Genomic DNA, 17,178 nt, shown 5'->3' on the forward strand with positions numbered 1-17,178 from the left:
CGTGGTTGTAGACCGGACAAATATTCAGTACTCCAACGTTTCCACAGCCTTCGAAGATATTCTTGTACTTCCTGCCATTGATTCAGCTGGTTGATTGGAAACGCTTCCAGGGATGGTTCGGCCAAGGCAGAAAGCGGACGATGGATCAGGAAATGTCCCGGCGTCAAAACGTCAAGATCAGCTGGATCGGTTGATAGTTGAGTCAAAGGTCGAGAGTTCATGCAACTCTCGATCTGCGTTAGAAGCGTGGTGAGCTGCTCGTAGGCCTCAGATGATTTTTGAAGGATTTGACAGCCGCCTCCCATAGGCCGCCAAAATTCGGAGAACGAGGGGGGATGAACTTAAATTCGATGCCTTCATCGCTGCACTTCCGAGTTATGTCGCCTTGCCATGCCTGGTCCTTGAATTGCTGAGCTAGGACAGCCAATTCTTTTGATGCTCGTACAAAATTCTTAGCGTTGTCACATTCAATTAATGAAGACCTCTGCGCGCGATGAATCTGCGTAGGGCCGCAATAAAGGCGTCTGTGGTCAAGTCTGTAACATGATCGATGTGCCCCGCTTGTGAACCCAACGTTGGATACTTATTTTATTAAGTTCTGCAAGAGGTTCATCCCAAGACGTTTCATTGCGCCAAAGTTCTTAAAGATACATTTTAGCTGCCACTATCACAGGACCGACCAATCCTAAAGGATCGAAAAGTTTTGCCGAGTCTGATACAGCAATGCGTTTCGTAACTGGATTGTCATGGTTGCTGTACTCAGGTGTTTCGAAGAGAAAATTGTCGGTTGTTGGTTGCCATTTCAGGCCCAATGTTTTGATGCATGATGTTGGCGAATCAAGATCATAAACAGTTCGATTATCCTAAAGATCAACGGGCATTTTTTCTAGTAGTTCGGAGCAGTTAGATGTCCATTTACGAAGACAAAGACCAGCAGATTGAAGTAAATTCAATAATTGGTCACTGAGTTTCTGCCCTTCCTCTACACTATTGACTCCTGTTAGCATGTCGTCCATGTAAAAATCGTTAGCTAAAACCTTTGTTGCCTCTGGGTACGTATTTGCTTCTACTTTTGCTAGATGTTGTAGAGTTTTAGTTGCGAGGTATGGTGCGCAAGAAGTACCATAAGTGACTGTGCTCAATTCAAATGTACAAATTGGATCGGTTGGTTTATTGCGCCATAGAATTCGTTGCAAGGGACGGTCTTCGTCAGCTACCAAAATTTGTCTGTACATTTTTTCAATGTCCGCCACGAGTACAAATTTTGGCATACGAAATCTTAGCAAGATAGACATAAGATCGTCTTGAAGGATTGGGCCTACCATCAAACAATCGTTTAATGAGACTCCACTGCTGGAAGAGCACGACGCATCAGACACCACCCGAAGCTTGGTGGTTGTTTTATCGGGACGAAGCACACAATGGTGCGGCATGTAATAGCTTGGGCTAACTTGTCCTGTGTTGTTTTCTGTTATTTGTACCATGTGGTTAAGGTTTATATATTCTGAAACAAACTGTGAATATTCTGCTTTAAGTTGTGGTCTGGTTTCTAAACGTCTTTCTAATGCTAGGAATCTGCGCAAAGCAATAGATTTTGATTCGCCAAGCTGGGCAATTTTGTCGTCGCGTGTTGGTAGAGAAACCACAAACCGACCTGCGGTGTTACGTTTTGTTGTTGCATCAAAATATTGTTCACATTTGCTTTCTTCAACCGATAGTTTCCTGTTAGTCTGGCATGCTTCAAGTTCCCAAAATTGTCTAAGCTGTGCGTCGAGGTTGCTGCTCACATAAGCCACTACTGATGTTTGCTCACTTGGTTGGCAAACGGTGGCTCTTCCAGCTATGACCCATCCTAGCACAGTTTTTTGTACTGCCAATGCACCTGACTGCATTTTCAAAAGGCCCTCTTCCAAGATTAGATAATACAGGTCCATGTCGATTATCATGTCGATCGGGTCCGGATTCATGGAAATTAGGGTCTGCTAGTTCGATGTTTAGAGGTAAGGTTAGCTTTGTTAGATCGACTGCACTTACCGGTAGATTTCTTGTGACTTGGCTGAGCACATGAAATTTGGATGTCGTTCTAAAAGCACTGCAATTTGACTTGATGCTCACCATGACCGATGAGTAAGACATGATTTTCGACTCACCAATACCGCCGATCGAGTGTACTTCCTTGATGCGAGGGAGTCGAAGGCGTTGTACTAGTCGTTCTGTCACAATATTCAATTGTGATGCTGAGTCGAGCAGAGCTCGCGCCCAATACTGCGTTCCGTTGAAGTCACATACCTTGACCACGGTCGTTGGCAAGACCGTTGAAGATACCTGATTAGAAGCCGGTGGCACATTCACAAAACAATGATTTAACAAAGCTGGAGTTTCTGGATTAGACGAAGCAATAGTGGAAGGACCGGATTGGCATTCGGGTATCGTTTGCGTTTGCACTACTTCCTGAACTGGCATGGCATTCGATTGTTCGTGTAACATGGTGTGGTGCTTCTTGTGGCAAATACGGCATGTACCTGATGGACAGTCCTTAACCGTATGACCCAATGATAAACAATTGAAACACAGTTTCTTGTTCTTCACTAAATCCTTTCGATCATTCACTGCCATGTTTCGGAACATAACGCACTTGTAAGGAGAATGTTTCACGTCACGGAAAAAAACACACTTTTCCGCTGCACCTAAGGACACTGTCGAATACGCTGCTGTGTTCTTCTGGACCGGTTTGCGTCGAAACTGTGATGAGGTTTTGTCCGACGGATCTAATTTTACTGATTCCACAGATTGTAACACTCTACAATGATCTCGGAGAAACTTCACTAACTCGTCGTAAGTAGGAACTTCAGTCGAACGCTTATGTGTTTCCCACTGTCGCAAAGTAGCCGGATCCAAACACGATGACAAGCGAAACACTAACAACGTACTCCACCCTTCAGGCCGTTCACCAAGCTTTTCTAACATTTTCAAATTTCGCTCAAATTCATCCACGAGAAGCATGATAGATTCCGGACATTCCTTTTTAATCGGAGAGATGGCAAAAATAGAGTCCACATGAGATTTCACTCTTAGATATATGTTCTCATATCTGGTGCATAGTAAATCCCAGGCAACGCTGTAATTCGCTCTGGTAACTTCTATCACTTCTATCACGCGCTTTGCATCTTCCGTTAGACATGAAATCAAATACGTAAATTTGTCCACTTCACTTAGCTCCGGCGCTGCATCTATCAGCGTTTTGAAATTATCACGAAACGTCGTCCAATTTTGCAAAGAACCGTCAAATTTCGGTAGTTTGATTTCCGGTAGCTTCACTCGCGATGTTTGCTTCGAAACGTTAGAAGGTAACACTTCTTTCACTGTAGCAGCTGCGATTCGCTGCTTTGCGTTTCGCATTAATTTAAACAACTTCGTCTCGAAGCGTGCATTAATTTCTTCCTCTTCTTCGATTGTGTCCGACACTTCTAAAATGCTCACATGCACTTTCTCGTATTCCAACTGTACCGCCGCAAGTCGGTCCGCACATTCGGTAAGCTGGGAAATTTCCAGATCCGCATCGCTTAGAATGGTATCCAGTCGGTTCATCTTTCGATCGAGATGATCGCGCACTCTGGAAGCCTTTTCATGTTCCAACATGTCACTTTTTCCCGTTCCGAAACCTTTGAACGGGTCAGAGAGATCCATCTTAGACGTCCACGGCAATTGTTCACCTGGTGTGTCACTTTTTTCTTGGTCGCCCACTAGATCGGCAACTTTTACCGGCGAGCGTTCCACTGACATTGTTCTTATTGTTTATCAACACTTTCACTGTGCACAATCACGTTCGCGGATAGTGATTGTAGCTAGCATTAGGTTTCGAATCGAACTAAGCAAAACTGCTGTTGGAATTCGTTTCGAGTAACCAAATGTTCGAATACGTTTAGAAGGACCAAAAAGTGTTTTGAATTTGTTCATTGTGTCATTGTTTTACAAAGCAAATACAGAGTTCTTAGTATTGTTTTCGCTTCGCTCACACCATATGGCGCCCCTGGTTCCTAGCATCGTATTCTTTTGCTTCGACAACGTTCATCCCGGCGCTGATTTTCTTGGACTTTCCTTTCCGCCGGCATCTAGAACGCAAGCTGATTGTGAAACCGATATATTGGAACGTTCACTGGCAGTCCCTGGGGCCTGCAATCGTGATGAACGTGTTAAGCATTAAGCATAACTTTGTTACACTAAACTTTTGCTTTCGTATGTTGTAGATTAAACCGATATGCTGTGCCGTCTCCGCAAGGGTATGAGCGTGCGTGTGTGTGCACAACTGTCGCCACATGTGTTTTCTTTCGGAATATTATGATCCATCGGTCAAATAAAGGAAGGTGTTGATGAAAGGTGGAAAGACGAATTGAGGCCCCTGTAAATGGTAACTGATGACCGGGAGGAGGGGGTACTGACACACAGCTGTTAAAAGATTGAACAGTATATTTAATTTGCCGGCGTTGGAGGGAAGGGGGAGGGCGGTTGCCATGGGACCCCTACTATCATCGGTCACAGGCTCTAAAATTGTTGTCGCCATTGGGGGAGGGGAGGTGCAAATGGTTCTCCAGCCACGGGGCCCCAACGACCATATTTCCGGGGGCCCTTGTCGCTAATACTCTGCCCACTTGTAAACATATGGCATACTACAGACTAGAGATCTATCGTTAGGTCCGCCGCTGGTTCATGACGGTGTTTTTTTATCGTGGAGGTGCAGTATGCAAATTGCACGCTGGATAGGAGCAGGCCCACGGCACCACCATCCTGCTGCGCAAATTCGAGCAGTTTCCTGCCCAGGAAATGTACCAAAGCCTGCCTTGCCAGCGCATATTTTGGCTGGTCTCCCGCGCTGGACTTCAGCGATTCCTGCGCAGGCCTGCGCAGGGTTAGCGCCATCTGTTGGCGATATGGACGAACTATTTATGGCGGCTAAGCAAAAAAAACGGTCAAAAAAATTTAAAAATATTGGCGCCCATTTTCTCATCCGCTTCTCCTGCCTCCCTCACCCTGCCTTGCCTTACTTGCGTTTCTGCCCGTGCCTTCCGCCTCCAGCTGATTGGCTGTTGCGGTGTATGCGTTGATACTCATATGTGCATTGCGGTTGTGTATTGTTATTGGTGGGTGTTAGCATTTATTAATTTGTGGGTGACCTTGAGACGCTGTGGGAGAAGCTGGATTGGGATTCAAAGTGTTATCGGTGTATTGATGGTTTATTTTATTTCGTGCCGCTGCTGATGAGACCATTCGATGCCCCTGCCAATTGAGGGTGAAGAAGCCTATTTAAAACAACATACGAGAACGTCTAACACTAATCTAATATTTTTTTTAAATTTGAACATGTTAGATGCTTGAACGACCTTCTATGCATCATGTAGCACAGTGTATAGTGGTTATAATTTTTTTTTAATTTGCCGAAATCTGTCTCGTGTTTTCGGGTCACGACACACACACGCACACACACACACAGCGCGGGGAAAGTGACCGTTCACTCTATCATCTCGCGATCCCCCACCCCGCCCGGCGCTTTGGATGATGACAAAATGCGCTATATGATAGCTGATGATAGCGGAAGGGGAGGGGGTAATTAAAAAGACACACGATCTAAGAAAACGTGCCTGTGATATATTGAACATTTATTTCTAATTCAGCTAGCGGGCGCAAGTGGAAACAACATTTTGAAGTGAATCCATACAAAAGAGGATTCTGGATTTGTTTATTACGGTGCGCGTATGGTGCTGCACCTGTCCGTCCAGAATTTGGTGGCTTGTTGGTTTGGAGTTGCCGGTCTCGTAGTACAGTCGTCAACTCCCACGACGTAACAACATGCCCGTCATGGGTTCAATCCCCAAATAGACCGCGCCGCCATACGTAGGACTGACTATCCTGCTATGGGGGGGGAATCAATTAGTCACTGAAAGCCAAAGCCCACAAGTGGTACAGGCAGGCCTTGACCGACATCGGTTGTTGAACCAAAGAAGAAGAAGAAGAAGAAGTTGGTTTGGAGTAGTTATTATGACGCCGATTGACCTGCAATGCCTTGGATCGGTAGGTTCATGTTTTGGTCGAGTGCATTCCGTGCATTTGTCGCGCCACAGGAGTAGACCCGGCAGCACCAAAGTCAAAACAAAAACCTTCCTCGGGTGTGGACTGCTATGCTAAGTTCTTCTTATTATTATTATTATTATTATTGGCGTAATAGCCTACGCATTCATCCCGGTCTTTTCAGGACTTGAGTACCAGGTAGACGGATAGTCACCCCTAGCTACGGCGGACGGTTCATACGCGGTTATAACCCACGACGGGCATGCAGATGTGCGGAATGATGGCGGTGCTGCGGGCCCGCTCCTTTCCAGCGGGCAACTTGCATACTGCCACACTGTCTCCTGCTCGATGCATACGCTGCAAAAAAAAAACACCGTCATGAACCAGCGGTGGACCTAACGGTAGGCGGACTAGGCGGTCGCCGAAAATATCTAGTCTGTAGTATGCCGTATGTCTACAAGTGGACAGAGTATTAACGACAAGGGCCCCCGGAAAGATGGTCGTTGGGGCCCCGTGGCTGGAGAACCATCTGCATTCTAATCCTAACCTTATATTGTATGTATGAGTGTACGGCTTATCTTATATGAATATGGTGCTTGGCTATAGCTATTGGTAAATATAGTGGTGTGTCACATAAACATAGGATGGTTAACTCGCGTAAGCGCCGTTATGACAATAATAATAATAATCATAATAATAATAATAATAATAATAATAATAATAATAATAATAATAATAATAATAATAATAATAATAATAATAATAATAATAATAATAATAATAATAATAATAATAAGAAGAAGAAGAAGAAGAAGAACTTAGCATAACAGTCCACATCCGGAGAAGAGTTTGTCTTGACTTTGTTGCTGCGGGATCTACCGCTACGGCGCGATAAATAAACGGAATGCAATCGACCAAAACATGAACCATCCGAGCCTTACCCATTCCAAGGCAGTGCCGATCGCACGGCGTCATGATACCAACTCCAAACCAACAAGCCGCCAGATTCTGTATCCTCTTTTGCATAAATTCAATTTAAAATGTTGTTTCCACTTGTGTCCGCTAGCTGAATTGGAAATAAATGTGCAATATAACACACGCACGTTTGCTTCGATCGTGTGTCTTTTTAATACCCCCAACAGCAGAGCCGGCCACAAAAATGGTAGTGCCAACCCAATGATTGTGTTGTGTTTCAGGTAGGGAGGTCAAAAATGCATAGACTTGGATTCTGGTGCGTACATTTTCATCCATTGCGGCTACAAACAGTTGTCAGGTTTCTACTAGTGATGGGCGGGTCGACCCGAACACACACATACACACACACACAGACACACACACACACACACACACACACACACACACACACACACACACACACACACACACACACACACACACACACACACACACACACACACACACACACACACACACACACACACACACACACACACACACACACACACACACACACACACACACACACACACACACACACACACACACACACACACACACACACACACACACACACACACACACACACACACACACACACACACACACACACACACACACACACACACACACACACACACACACACACACACACACACACACACACACACACACACACACACACACACACACACACACACACACACACACACACACACACACACACACACACACACACACACACACACACACACACACACAAACACACACACACACACACACACACACACACACACACACACACACATACACACGCTTGTGCGGCTCGCCTTGCCCGGTGGGCCCTGTCGCGAGGGTCTTGCCCGATCCCAGTGCGGGGAGTGTTATTGGCGGCTCGATTTCGGCAGTTCTCATGCGTTGGACATAGGAGTGCGTTTTGTGCGCTTTGTTTATTTGCGCACTACTTTGCTGTTCCTACGGGTGCTATTAGGCTGACAGTGACGCCGTTTTCTTGAGTGCAGCAAACGTACTTGTTTCCATACCCTACGGACAAAGAGCGGGTAATTTTTATCATGGTGTGCGTAAAAACCTAGAATCAAGCCGATGGAAGATTTCGTAGGCTTAAAAAAGAGGAGAAAATCGGTACCGCGGTTCTCTCCCGCTCCCATATGAAACACACGGTGCGCTCTCTCGGTTTCCGAGGTTCTTTTAAAAGTATTCTCGGAAACCGAGAAAGAACCTCGGAAACCAAGAGAGCGCATCGTGTGTTTCATATGGGAGCGGGAGAGAACCGTGGTACCGAATTTCTCCCCCCCAAGCGAGTCAACACGCTCGAAAGTAGTAAGGAAAGTACCACGCAAACAATGAGACCCCAAATTTTGAGTGATTCAGGCCGAGGGGTATGAGGAAGCTTGAGGAAGCACGGAGAAACGCGCTGCGGTGAGAGTTCGCATTCTGTTTTACACGCGCGCTTCACTAACACCAATACAAATACTGTGCTTTGACGAGCCGTCTGTGAATGTGTGTGTCTTCTTTCAGCGAGCTCAACAACTTGGAACTGCTCGTCACATCGTGTTGTCTCGCTTACACTACAGCATCGAACCATCGACCCGTATGCCCCCCCCCTCCAACGCGTACAAAACCACCAGTACAGCGCGACGCTTTGCCGGAGATGGTTGTGCGCGTTTCGTTCTAAGTCCCGCGCGCAGTGTTTGTGCGTTGGTGCGCATTTCGTTCAAAGTTTCGTGCGCCGGTGTGTTTTGGTGAAGTGTGAAGTGAATAAACAGCCCAAATAGCATTGGAGCGTTACGTTTCGCGATTTTTGTATGGAGGCGTTACTGCTCGCTACCTGCTCATAACACTGCTCGATAGCAGTCCTTAGTGAGCAGGTAGCGTGTAACATTCTATGTAAGCTCAATGAAAGCTCAAAGCTCAAGCGTTACTTAGCGAGTGCTCGAACCACAGTATAACGCTGTGGGTTCTGTATTCGGATGTAAACAAAAACACACACACTTTTTTAAAATTTCGATGCACATTGTCCAGTACAACGATAAAATGTATTTTATTTAACTATTATTCAATACTTACATGCCCCAATATATGGTTTTACACGTTTATATACGATTTCAACCATCACTTTGGATGGTATCAACTGATGCCGACGGCGTTGTTGTCTCTGCGTCAGGCACATGTATTGTTGCCGCTTCTAATGCTCGGATCGTTTTTTCGTTAGCAGTAGCACAACGATTAAACGCTCTAAATGTACCACTTGTAAAGCGATACAAATAAAATAAAACACATAATACACCGAACAACACTTGCACATAAAAACCACTTGTCGATGCGGTGATCCAATGTCCTGTTTGCAGTGGAAAAATAACAATGAAAGATTAGAATGCTTTCAAATATGACATTATTTTATAATACTTTCCTTTCCATGCTATTTTGTGGTGTATGGAAACGTTGGTTTGCTTGAAGATACACAACGACCGGTGTGTTGGTCCAGTTGAGAATGTGCCGATCACGATCACAGCCGGCTTTAGTGATTGTTGTAGAAACTGTAACAAAGATCAATATCATTAAATCTGCATTATTTTTACAATTCATTGTGATTTCATGAAAAATAAAGTGAAAAAGTAAAGTAAAAGTGAAAAAGTAAAACATTTCATCTTACCGGCGTCGTATTTCGTCGGCATACACACACACACACACAGCTGCTCGATCATACTCGGACGAATGTTACTAAATTTCGGGATGATATGATATTTTTCCTGTGGAATAATGTGTTCAAACATTAAAAGATAGTTTATTCACTGAAATAGGCACAGAACACTTACCTTTTCCCGAGTTTTCACATAAAATATTACGATTATTCTGCACACAATCTTTACGGGCGGTTGTCCGTGTTTGTTTACGTTTCTGACTTGACAGATATGCGAGCTGTCATGTGACGAAGTGAAATACATTCAAACCTCGCCAATTGCAAGTCTGCTTTTTCAATTGAATACAAAAACTCCGAGTTGTTCACATAAATATGAGAAAAAGTCAGTTTATCCAGTTTGTATAAAATAACAAACATGACAAAATACGCAGACATTAGTCGTGTTACAAAATGTCTTTCTAATAAACAAAATCAATTTTTTTGTAGACGTATGATATAAATGCAATTAGCGAGTTCTAATTGTATCATATATGTTGATATTTTCAAAGCGGTTTAAGTTAAAACAAACATCAGTGTTTTTTGAAATAATCAGAAAGATAATAATAAACTTAATAATGATTAAAATGTATTTTATTACATTTATGTACAACGATAACGTAACTAGTAAGCATGTTCATGCACGTGTGTAATTATTTGATAATTTTTTTGTGATCCCTATATGAATGTTATTAAGTAAAACAGACAATTTACTCTGTTCCTTTTTCAATTCTTCAAGATAAGGTTTTTTTTAAATAGTAACATGTAGGTTTGTTTAAAAAAAACATATATAAATACATATATATAAACACACATACATATATAAATATAGAAATATATATATATATATATATATATATATATATATATATATATATATATATATATATATATATATATATATATATATATATATCTTCTTCTTCTTCTTTGGCTCAACAACCGATGTCGGTCAAGGCCTGCCTGTGCCCACTTGTGGGCTTAGCTTTCAGTGACTAATTGATTCCCCCCCATAGCAGGATAGTCAGTCCTACGTATGGCGGCGCGGTCTATTTGGGGATTGAACCCATGACGGGCATGTTGTTAAGTCGTACGAGTTGACGACTGTACTACGAGACCGGCATATATATATATATATATATATATGTATATATATATATATCTATATATATATATATATATATGTATATATATATATATCTATATATATATATATATATATATATATATATATATATATATATATATATATATATATATATATATATATATATATATATATATATATATATATACTTATATATACATTTATTCATATGGTATATGATATTATAATATAGATATTATACTATATATAAGTTGTTAATATAATTATTTTTATATCATTATACCGATGGCGGAAACCTTTAATTTTTTCATAAAATTTTAGTACAAGTTTTTGTTAATTTTGTTTTAAAATATGTGATCTGAATCGTTATGAAATATCCATCACTCATATTTTCCAAATTCAGTTAAACCATCTCGCTTTGCTTTGAATTCTAAGTCAGAATATGTAGGGGGGCGCGGTACGGGTAAGAAGAACATAGGGGCGGGGGTACAAATAAACGCATCACAACACCAAAGTCTGGGTGAGACGGTGATGGTGTGAAACGCTTCTTGCTTCAAGCTCTTGCGGTAACAGCGTTAAAGGCAACAACAACAACAGAGAATAACGCATCGCGTAGAAACAAACACACCGTTCGTGGGTATGTCAGGGGGGGAAACAACGGGAAAAGCTCAATTCTCTCTCAGCGATGCCGCTTGGGAGTGTGCACAGACGCACATGCAATGCGTGGATAGACAGGTAAGAATTTGCTGAACAGAGTCAACGCAGATTGTCGACAAGTTTCCCGCAGCCTGGCTCGACCCGGTATGACGTCATTCGTGAGTATGAAGGATTCTAAATGTGTACTTTAGTGTGTACTTTATGTTTCAATAAAGTGTTTAATGTAATAAAAAATGACCGTGTTTGTGTTTAGTTTTAGAATAAGTGCATGAAAGAAAGCGAAAAACAAGAAGCTTTTGATGTGTTGGTAGCATGGCTCGAAAGAACACAAACACATTGAGAACTGCAGAGCGCACCGTGCGTTACGGGTGGGGAGGGGGAGGGCTCGCGCGAGGGTGTAACTCATTCCTCCAAGAGTAACTGCTAACGGGGGACGGTACTCAAATCACTCAAAAAATATACTCATTTTGCCGGACGGGTAGGCTCGCTAGGTGAGTTCCTCGTAAATTGCTTTTCTTCATGAGGGATGCGGTTGAGCAAAACCACCAATGAGCGGGAACGAATCGCTACCTCCCCGTCCTCTGGGGTCGGCCTTAAAGGATATAGGCGCTTTTTTTGGCCGTAGTAGCAAGACGCCTAGATCTCCTCCGTCGGATCTCGGAGATTGTTCAGCTTCTCCTGCGGTTGAAGTAGTTGCCAGCACGTTGGTCGATTCTGCTGTTGTTGAAGCGGTTACCGGGCGAGGAAAATGTGATGGCAGCAGAGGATTCCGTGACCTCGCAACCAGTGGAATCGTTTTCTTCATCGAAAGAGCCAGCGCTTGTTGTTGGTGGAAGCAAGCTGCAGGAAGCTTTAAAGGTGGCTGGAGAACTTCAACCCCCCCCCAGCAAACCATGGAAGTGTATTTGAAAACCTAATGCAACAATTTGCACCCCCCCCCTCCACCCCGTTCGACACCAACCTGGGGTCTCCACTCCTATTAACGCTTAGGGCCTCCAACACCCTAAATCCGCCACTGGTTGAACGTGAGCTCATGACGACACGGCTGCGAGCGGAAAGGGCTGAAAAGTCCCTAAGGCCGCGGGGCCATGGGGATTCTCAGCGCTCATTTTCTCAAGCACTCATGAGTGCTTTTGAGAAATCCTCGTTCTCAGCGTTTGTCGAATCGCAACAAAATCGGTTTTGAGAACCTTTGAGAATCTTTGAGAAAGTGGACGATGCAGCGATCGACTAACTGAAATATGAGCAATTGTGCTATTTGTTTTTCGGTTATCACTTTGGAAAACGTATTCAATGTTTATAATTGAAAAATTAAAAAAAAATGTGATCAAAAACTAAGTTTCTATTTAAAGCTTCAAATAAAGCTTGAGTGGCTTTATCAGTTTCTCAGAGTGAGAAAAATTGAAGACGGCCACGAGCTCGCGTCTGAGAACAAGTTTTGAGTGCTTGAGAAACTTATATGAGTGCTTGAGAATGTTTTCTCAGCTTGAGAATGCTCCGTGGCCCCGCGGCCTAAAAGAGGCGCTAGAAGGCTGCCCCCAAACCGAGACGCCAGTGAATGGTAAACGGGGCAGAAATTTGAGGTCGCCTGAGGAAGCGGACGATACTAAAAGAGCAAAAATGGATGCCCCCTCTCGCAGCTCGCTGGTCGCGAGTGCCGGTTGTGGCCCCGAAATGAGCGAGACAGAGGGGTCGTGGAGCACGGTCGTGCGGAAAAATCGCCGGAAGCCGAAGGAAAATGTCATTCCGGATGACACCGGCGCAAAGCAAGTTCACCCTGCATCTACTCGGGAGGCACTTCCGCCGAGGCGTCCAAAAACCGAAGCCGTACTAGTGGCGCCCGGCAAAAATATTACCCATGTGGAAATCCTCTGCAAGCTAAAACAGAGCCTGAGCTTCAAGCTTTCGGTAAGAAAGTAGTGCGAATTCGAGGAACAAAAAATGGAGGCTTGCTATTCGAACTGGGCAAAAGCGATGATGATTGCGGAGTCGACTACGCAAAGGTGGTTCAGAATTCCATTGGCAGCAATCGGACAGTAAAGACCTTAGGCCAAATGGAAACGGTGGAAATTCGATACATCGACGCAGAGACGCAGACCAGTGACGTTGAAAAAGATCTTCGGGATTTGTTCACCGAGCTGGACGGGGTAACTTTCGAGACCAAGATGACCAAATCCTTCAACGGAATGCAGACCGCTTCAGTGAAGCTCCCGACGAAACTAGCAACGCTAGTGGCAGCACGTGGCAAGATTAGGATTGGATGGTCAATCTGCCCGGTAAAAATACATATACCGAACATGAGGTGTTTCAAATGCTGGGAGACGGGCCATTTCTCCCGCGGTTGCAAAGGCCCAGATAGGACCGACTGCTGTCTACAATGCGGTGAAACGGGGCATTTTGCCAAAACTTGCGTCAAACCTCCCAGATGTGTCCTTTGTCCACCGGGTACAAACATGCATCATACCAGCGGCGTTTTCTGTCCAGCGAGCAAGCAGAAATCGACATGGAGATAGTTCAGTTGAACCTGAACCACTGTGAAGAGGTCCAAGACATGCTTGGGCAATTGCTTATAGAGGAGAAGGGAGATGTGGCAATGCTGTCCGAGCCGTATCGCTGTCCTAGCGGCGTAAACAACAATTGGGTTTCTGACTCTACAGGGATCGCTGCTATCTGGGCTTCTGGTAGATTTCCGATCCAGCAGATCATTTCAAGGCACGGCGAAGGGTATGTGATTGCAGTCATCAACAAAATAACCTTCTGCAGCTGTTACGCTCCGTCAAGGTGGGATCTAGAGAAATTCGAAGAAATGCTTAAGAGGATTTCAGATGAGGTCTACGATGTTAATCCTATCATCATTTCAGGAGATTTTAACGCTTGGGCTACGGAATGGGGCAGTAAAAGCACAAACGCCAGAGGAAACGCCGTTGGAGCACTTTTCTAGACTGAACTTAGCACTGGTAAATGTTGGCTCCTGTCCCACATTTGTAAGGAATAGCAGAACTTCCATTATAGACCTTACGTTCTGTAGTCCAGCATTGGCTTCTTCCATGAACTGGAGGGTAAGCAACGCCTACACCCTCAACGACCACCGAGTGATACGCTACACGGCAGGAAGCAAGTGCCACAGGGTTGCCCATGGCTCCGGTTTTCCAGCCTGGAAAACACAATGCTTCAACAAAGAACTGTTTATTGAGGCATTGAGGTTTGGTGATTTCTCAAACAGCATTGGAGCCCTCGTCAGCATTGGAGCTAGCGTCAGCGATCGCCAACGCCTGTGACACCTCTATGCCACGAAGGAAAGGGGGACCTTACCCACGACGGAGAGCTTACTGGTGGACTACCGAAATAGCCCAGTGCCGAAGCCATTGCATCGAAGCACGCAGAAAAATGAATCGAGTTAAATCCTCGGAACAAAGGGAGGATCTGAGACGTTTGTACATCCTGGCACGATCAAATCTAAAACGGAAGATCAAGGCAAGTAAAAGGAGATGCTTTTTGGCCCTATGCGATGAGGTTGAAAACAACCCATTTGGTGCTTACCGAACGCTAATGGGTAAGATGGTCGGCCAAGACCTACCTAGGGAAAGGAAACCAACCGTGCTCAAGACTATCATTGAACAGTTGTTTCCTATCCATGAGCCACAAACTCCACGTGATATACCCCGCAATCCTGATATTGAACCTGTGTCAATATCCGCTGATGAACTACAGAAGGCTGCAGACCATCTCAAACTGGGGAAGGCACCTGGTCCGGACGGTATTCCCATTGAAGCGATCAAAGCAGCTATCAAAGCGTACCCGGAAGCTTTTTATCAGTGTTCCAGAACTGCTTCGATACTGGTTTTTTCCGATACCCTGGAAGCGACAAAAACTCGTTCTTCTACCAAAGCCTGGGAAGCCCCCTGGCGACGCATCAGCACTAAGGCCTTTAGGATTGATAGACAATTTCGCCAAGATACTAGAAATCCTAATACTCAACCGATTAGTTGTCTATACGGAAGGCGAACACGGACTGTCGGACAGACAGTTTGGCTTTAGAAAGGGGCGGTCTACTGGTGAAGCGATCGCAGTTGTTTTAAAGAAAGGACCAAGCGCCTTGCTAAAAAAGAGGACAGGAAACAGATACTGCGCGATCTATACGATTTACGTAAAGAATGCTTTCAACAGTGCCAACTGGGAGGCCATACATGCAGCTCTCTCCAAGATGATGGTTCCACCGTACCTCTGTAGGCTGCTGAAAAGCTATTTGGATCACCGTATGCTTTAATACGACACAGATCTGGGAATCAAAAAAATGAGCATCACCGCTGGCGTTCCTCAAGGTTCGATTTTGGGTCCAACTCTCTGGAATGTTATGTACAACGGAGTTTTGACCCTAGGGCTTCCTCCAGGAGCTGAAGTGATAGGTTTTGCTGATGATATTGCTCTTACTGTCCTTGGTGAGTCAATAGAAGAGATTGAACTCCTCACATCCGACTCCGTAAGCAGAATCGAGTCGTGGATGCAACAAATGAGGCTAGAAATCGCCCATAAAAAGACGGAATTCCTCATCATAAGTAGCCACTAGACAGTGCAGTCAGGTAGCATCCAGGTCGGTAATGAACGTATTGAGTCAATACGTCATCTAAAATATCTTGGTGTGATCATCGATGACCGCTTAAGTTTCCGGAAGCATGTCGAGTACGCCTGTAACAACGTCTTTAACGGCCAAGCTACACGTACCGGACGACATCGGACGATGCCATAAAACGTAGGACCGCAGACAAAAGATTTGCGTCGGGCCGGGCCATGTCGGATCACAGCGGGCCGATTTTGTTTGGGATTTGACAGTTGGCTTTAACGGATTTATGGCATCGTCCGATGTCGTCCGGTACGTGTAGCTTGGCCGTAAGGCAGCAAACTCGTTGCTACAAATAATGCCGAACATTGGAGGGCCCAAGAGTAGCTGCAGGCGACTTCTAGCTGACGTGGCCATCTCACGGTTGCGTTATAACGCTGCGATCTGGGCACATGTTCTTGTGCTAAAGGAAAACCGACAGTTGGTGAACAGAGTGCACCGATTGCTAGCTATGAGAGTTGTTTGTGCCTACAAAACAATATCGCACGTGGCAGTTTGTGTTATCGCAAGCATGGTTTCCATCTGCCTCATATTAGCAGAGGATTCTGAGTGTTGCAGTTTCTCCGGAGTTTCAAACGCGGGATTATTCAGATCCTCAGCAAAACAGCTTTCTATGAGAAAGTGGCAGTCTGAATGGGATTGTTCAACAAAGCGGCGTACGACACATGCACTGATCCCGAACATCGCTGCATGGACGAGCAGAAAACACGGCGAAGTGAACTTCTACATAACTCAGTTCCTCTCCGGCCCTGGGTGTTTCCGGAGTTATCTTCACAAGTACCGTCACGCAAGCTCGCCAGACTGCCCAGCGTGTGTGAGCATCGTGGAGTCAGCAGAATACGTGCTTTTTCATTGCCCTCGTTTTGCTGAGGAACGTCATGAAATCACCGTGAAGTGCGGAACAACAATCAACGGAACAAACCTGACCGAGGTGATGTTAAAGAATGCTGAAACATGGGAAGTCATAGCAAACGGCATGCGATCAATACTGATGAAGCTGCTGGCCTTATGGAAAGCGGATCAACGACTTGGGCGTTCGTAAATAGTGTTGTGCGTATTGTGAAAGTGTTTAGTGTA

At 44.6% G+C, this 17,178-nt stretch overlaps 2 protein-coding genes across 7 annotated transcripts in view; one reads left to right on the forward strand and one right to left on the reverse strand.

The window, feature by feature from the left end:
- LOC120906149 (ubiquitin carboxyl-terminal hydrolase Usp2) overlaps window positions 1-17,178 on the forward strand; it is a 177,352-nt gene that overhangs the window by 136,003 nt on the left and 24,171 nt on the right. The window lies entirely within an intron of this gene.
- Window positions 8,751-10,072, reverse strand: LOC120906154. Its single transcript, XM_040317644.1, has 4 exons — window positions 9,858-10,072; window positions 9,695-9,791; window positions 9,452-9,578; window positions 8,751-9,379 (listed from the first exon to the last, which is right to left on the reverse strand). Exons 1-4 carry the CDS (start codon window positions 9,984-9,986, stop codon window positions 9,277-9,279), a joined length of 456 nt encoding a protein of 151 aa, XP_040173578.1. The 5' UTR covers window positions 9,987-10,072; the 3' UTR covers window positions 8,751-9,276.

This window comes from Anopheles arabiensis, chromosome X, assembly GCF_016920715.1.
Source record: "Anopheles arabiensis isolate DONGOLA chromosome X, AaraD3, whole genome shotgun sequence".
Taxonomy (NCBI): Eukaryota; Metazoa; Arthropoda; class Insecta; order Diptera; family Culicidae; genus Anopheles; species Anopheles arabiensis.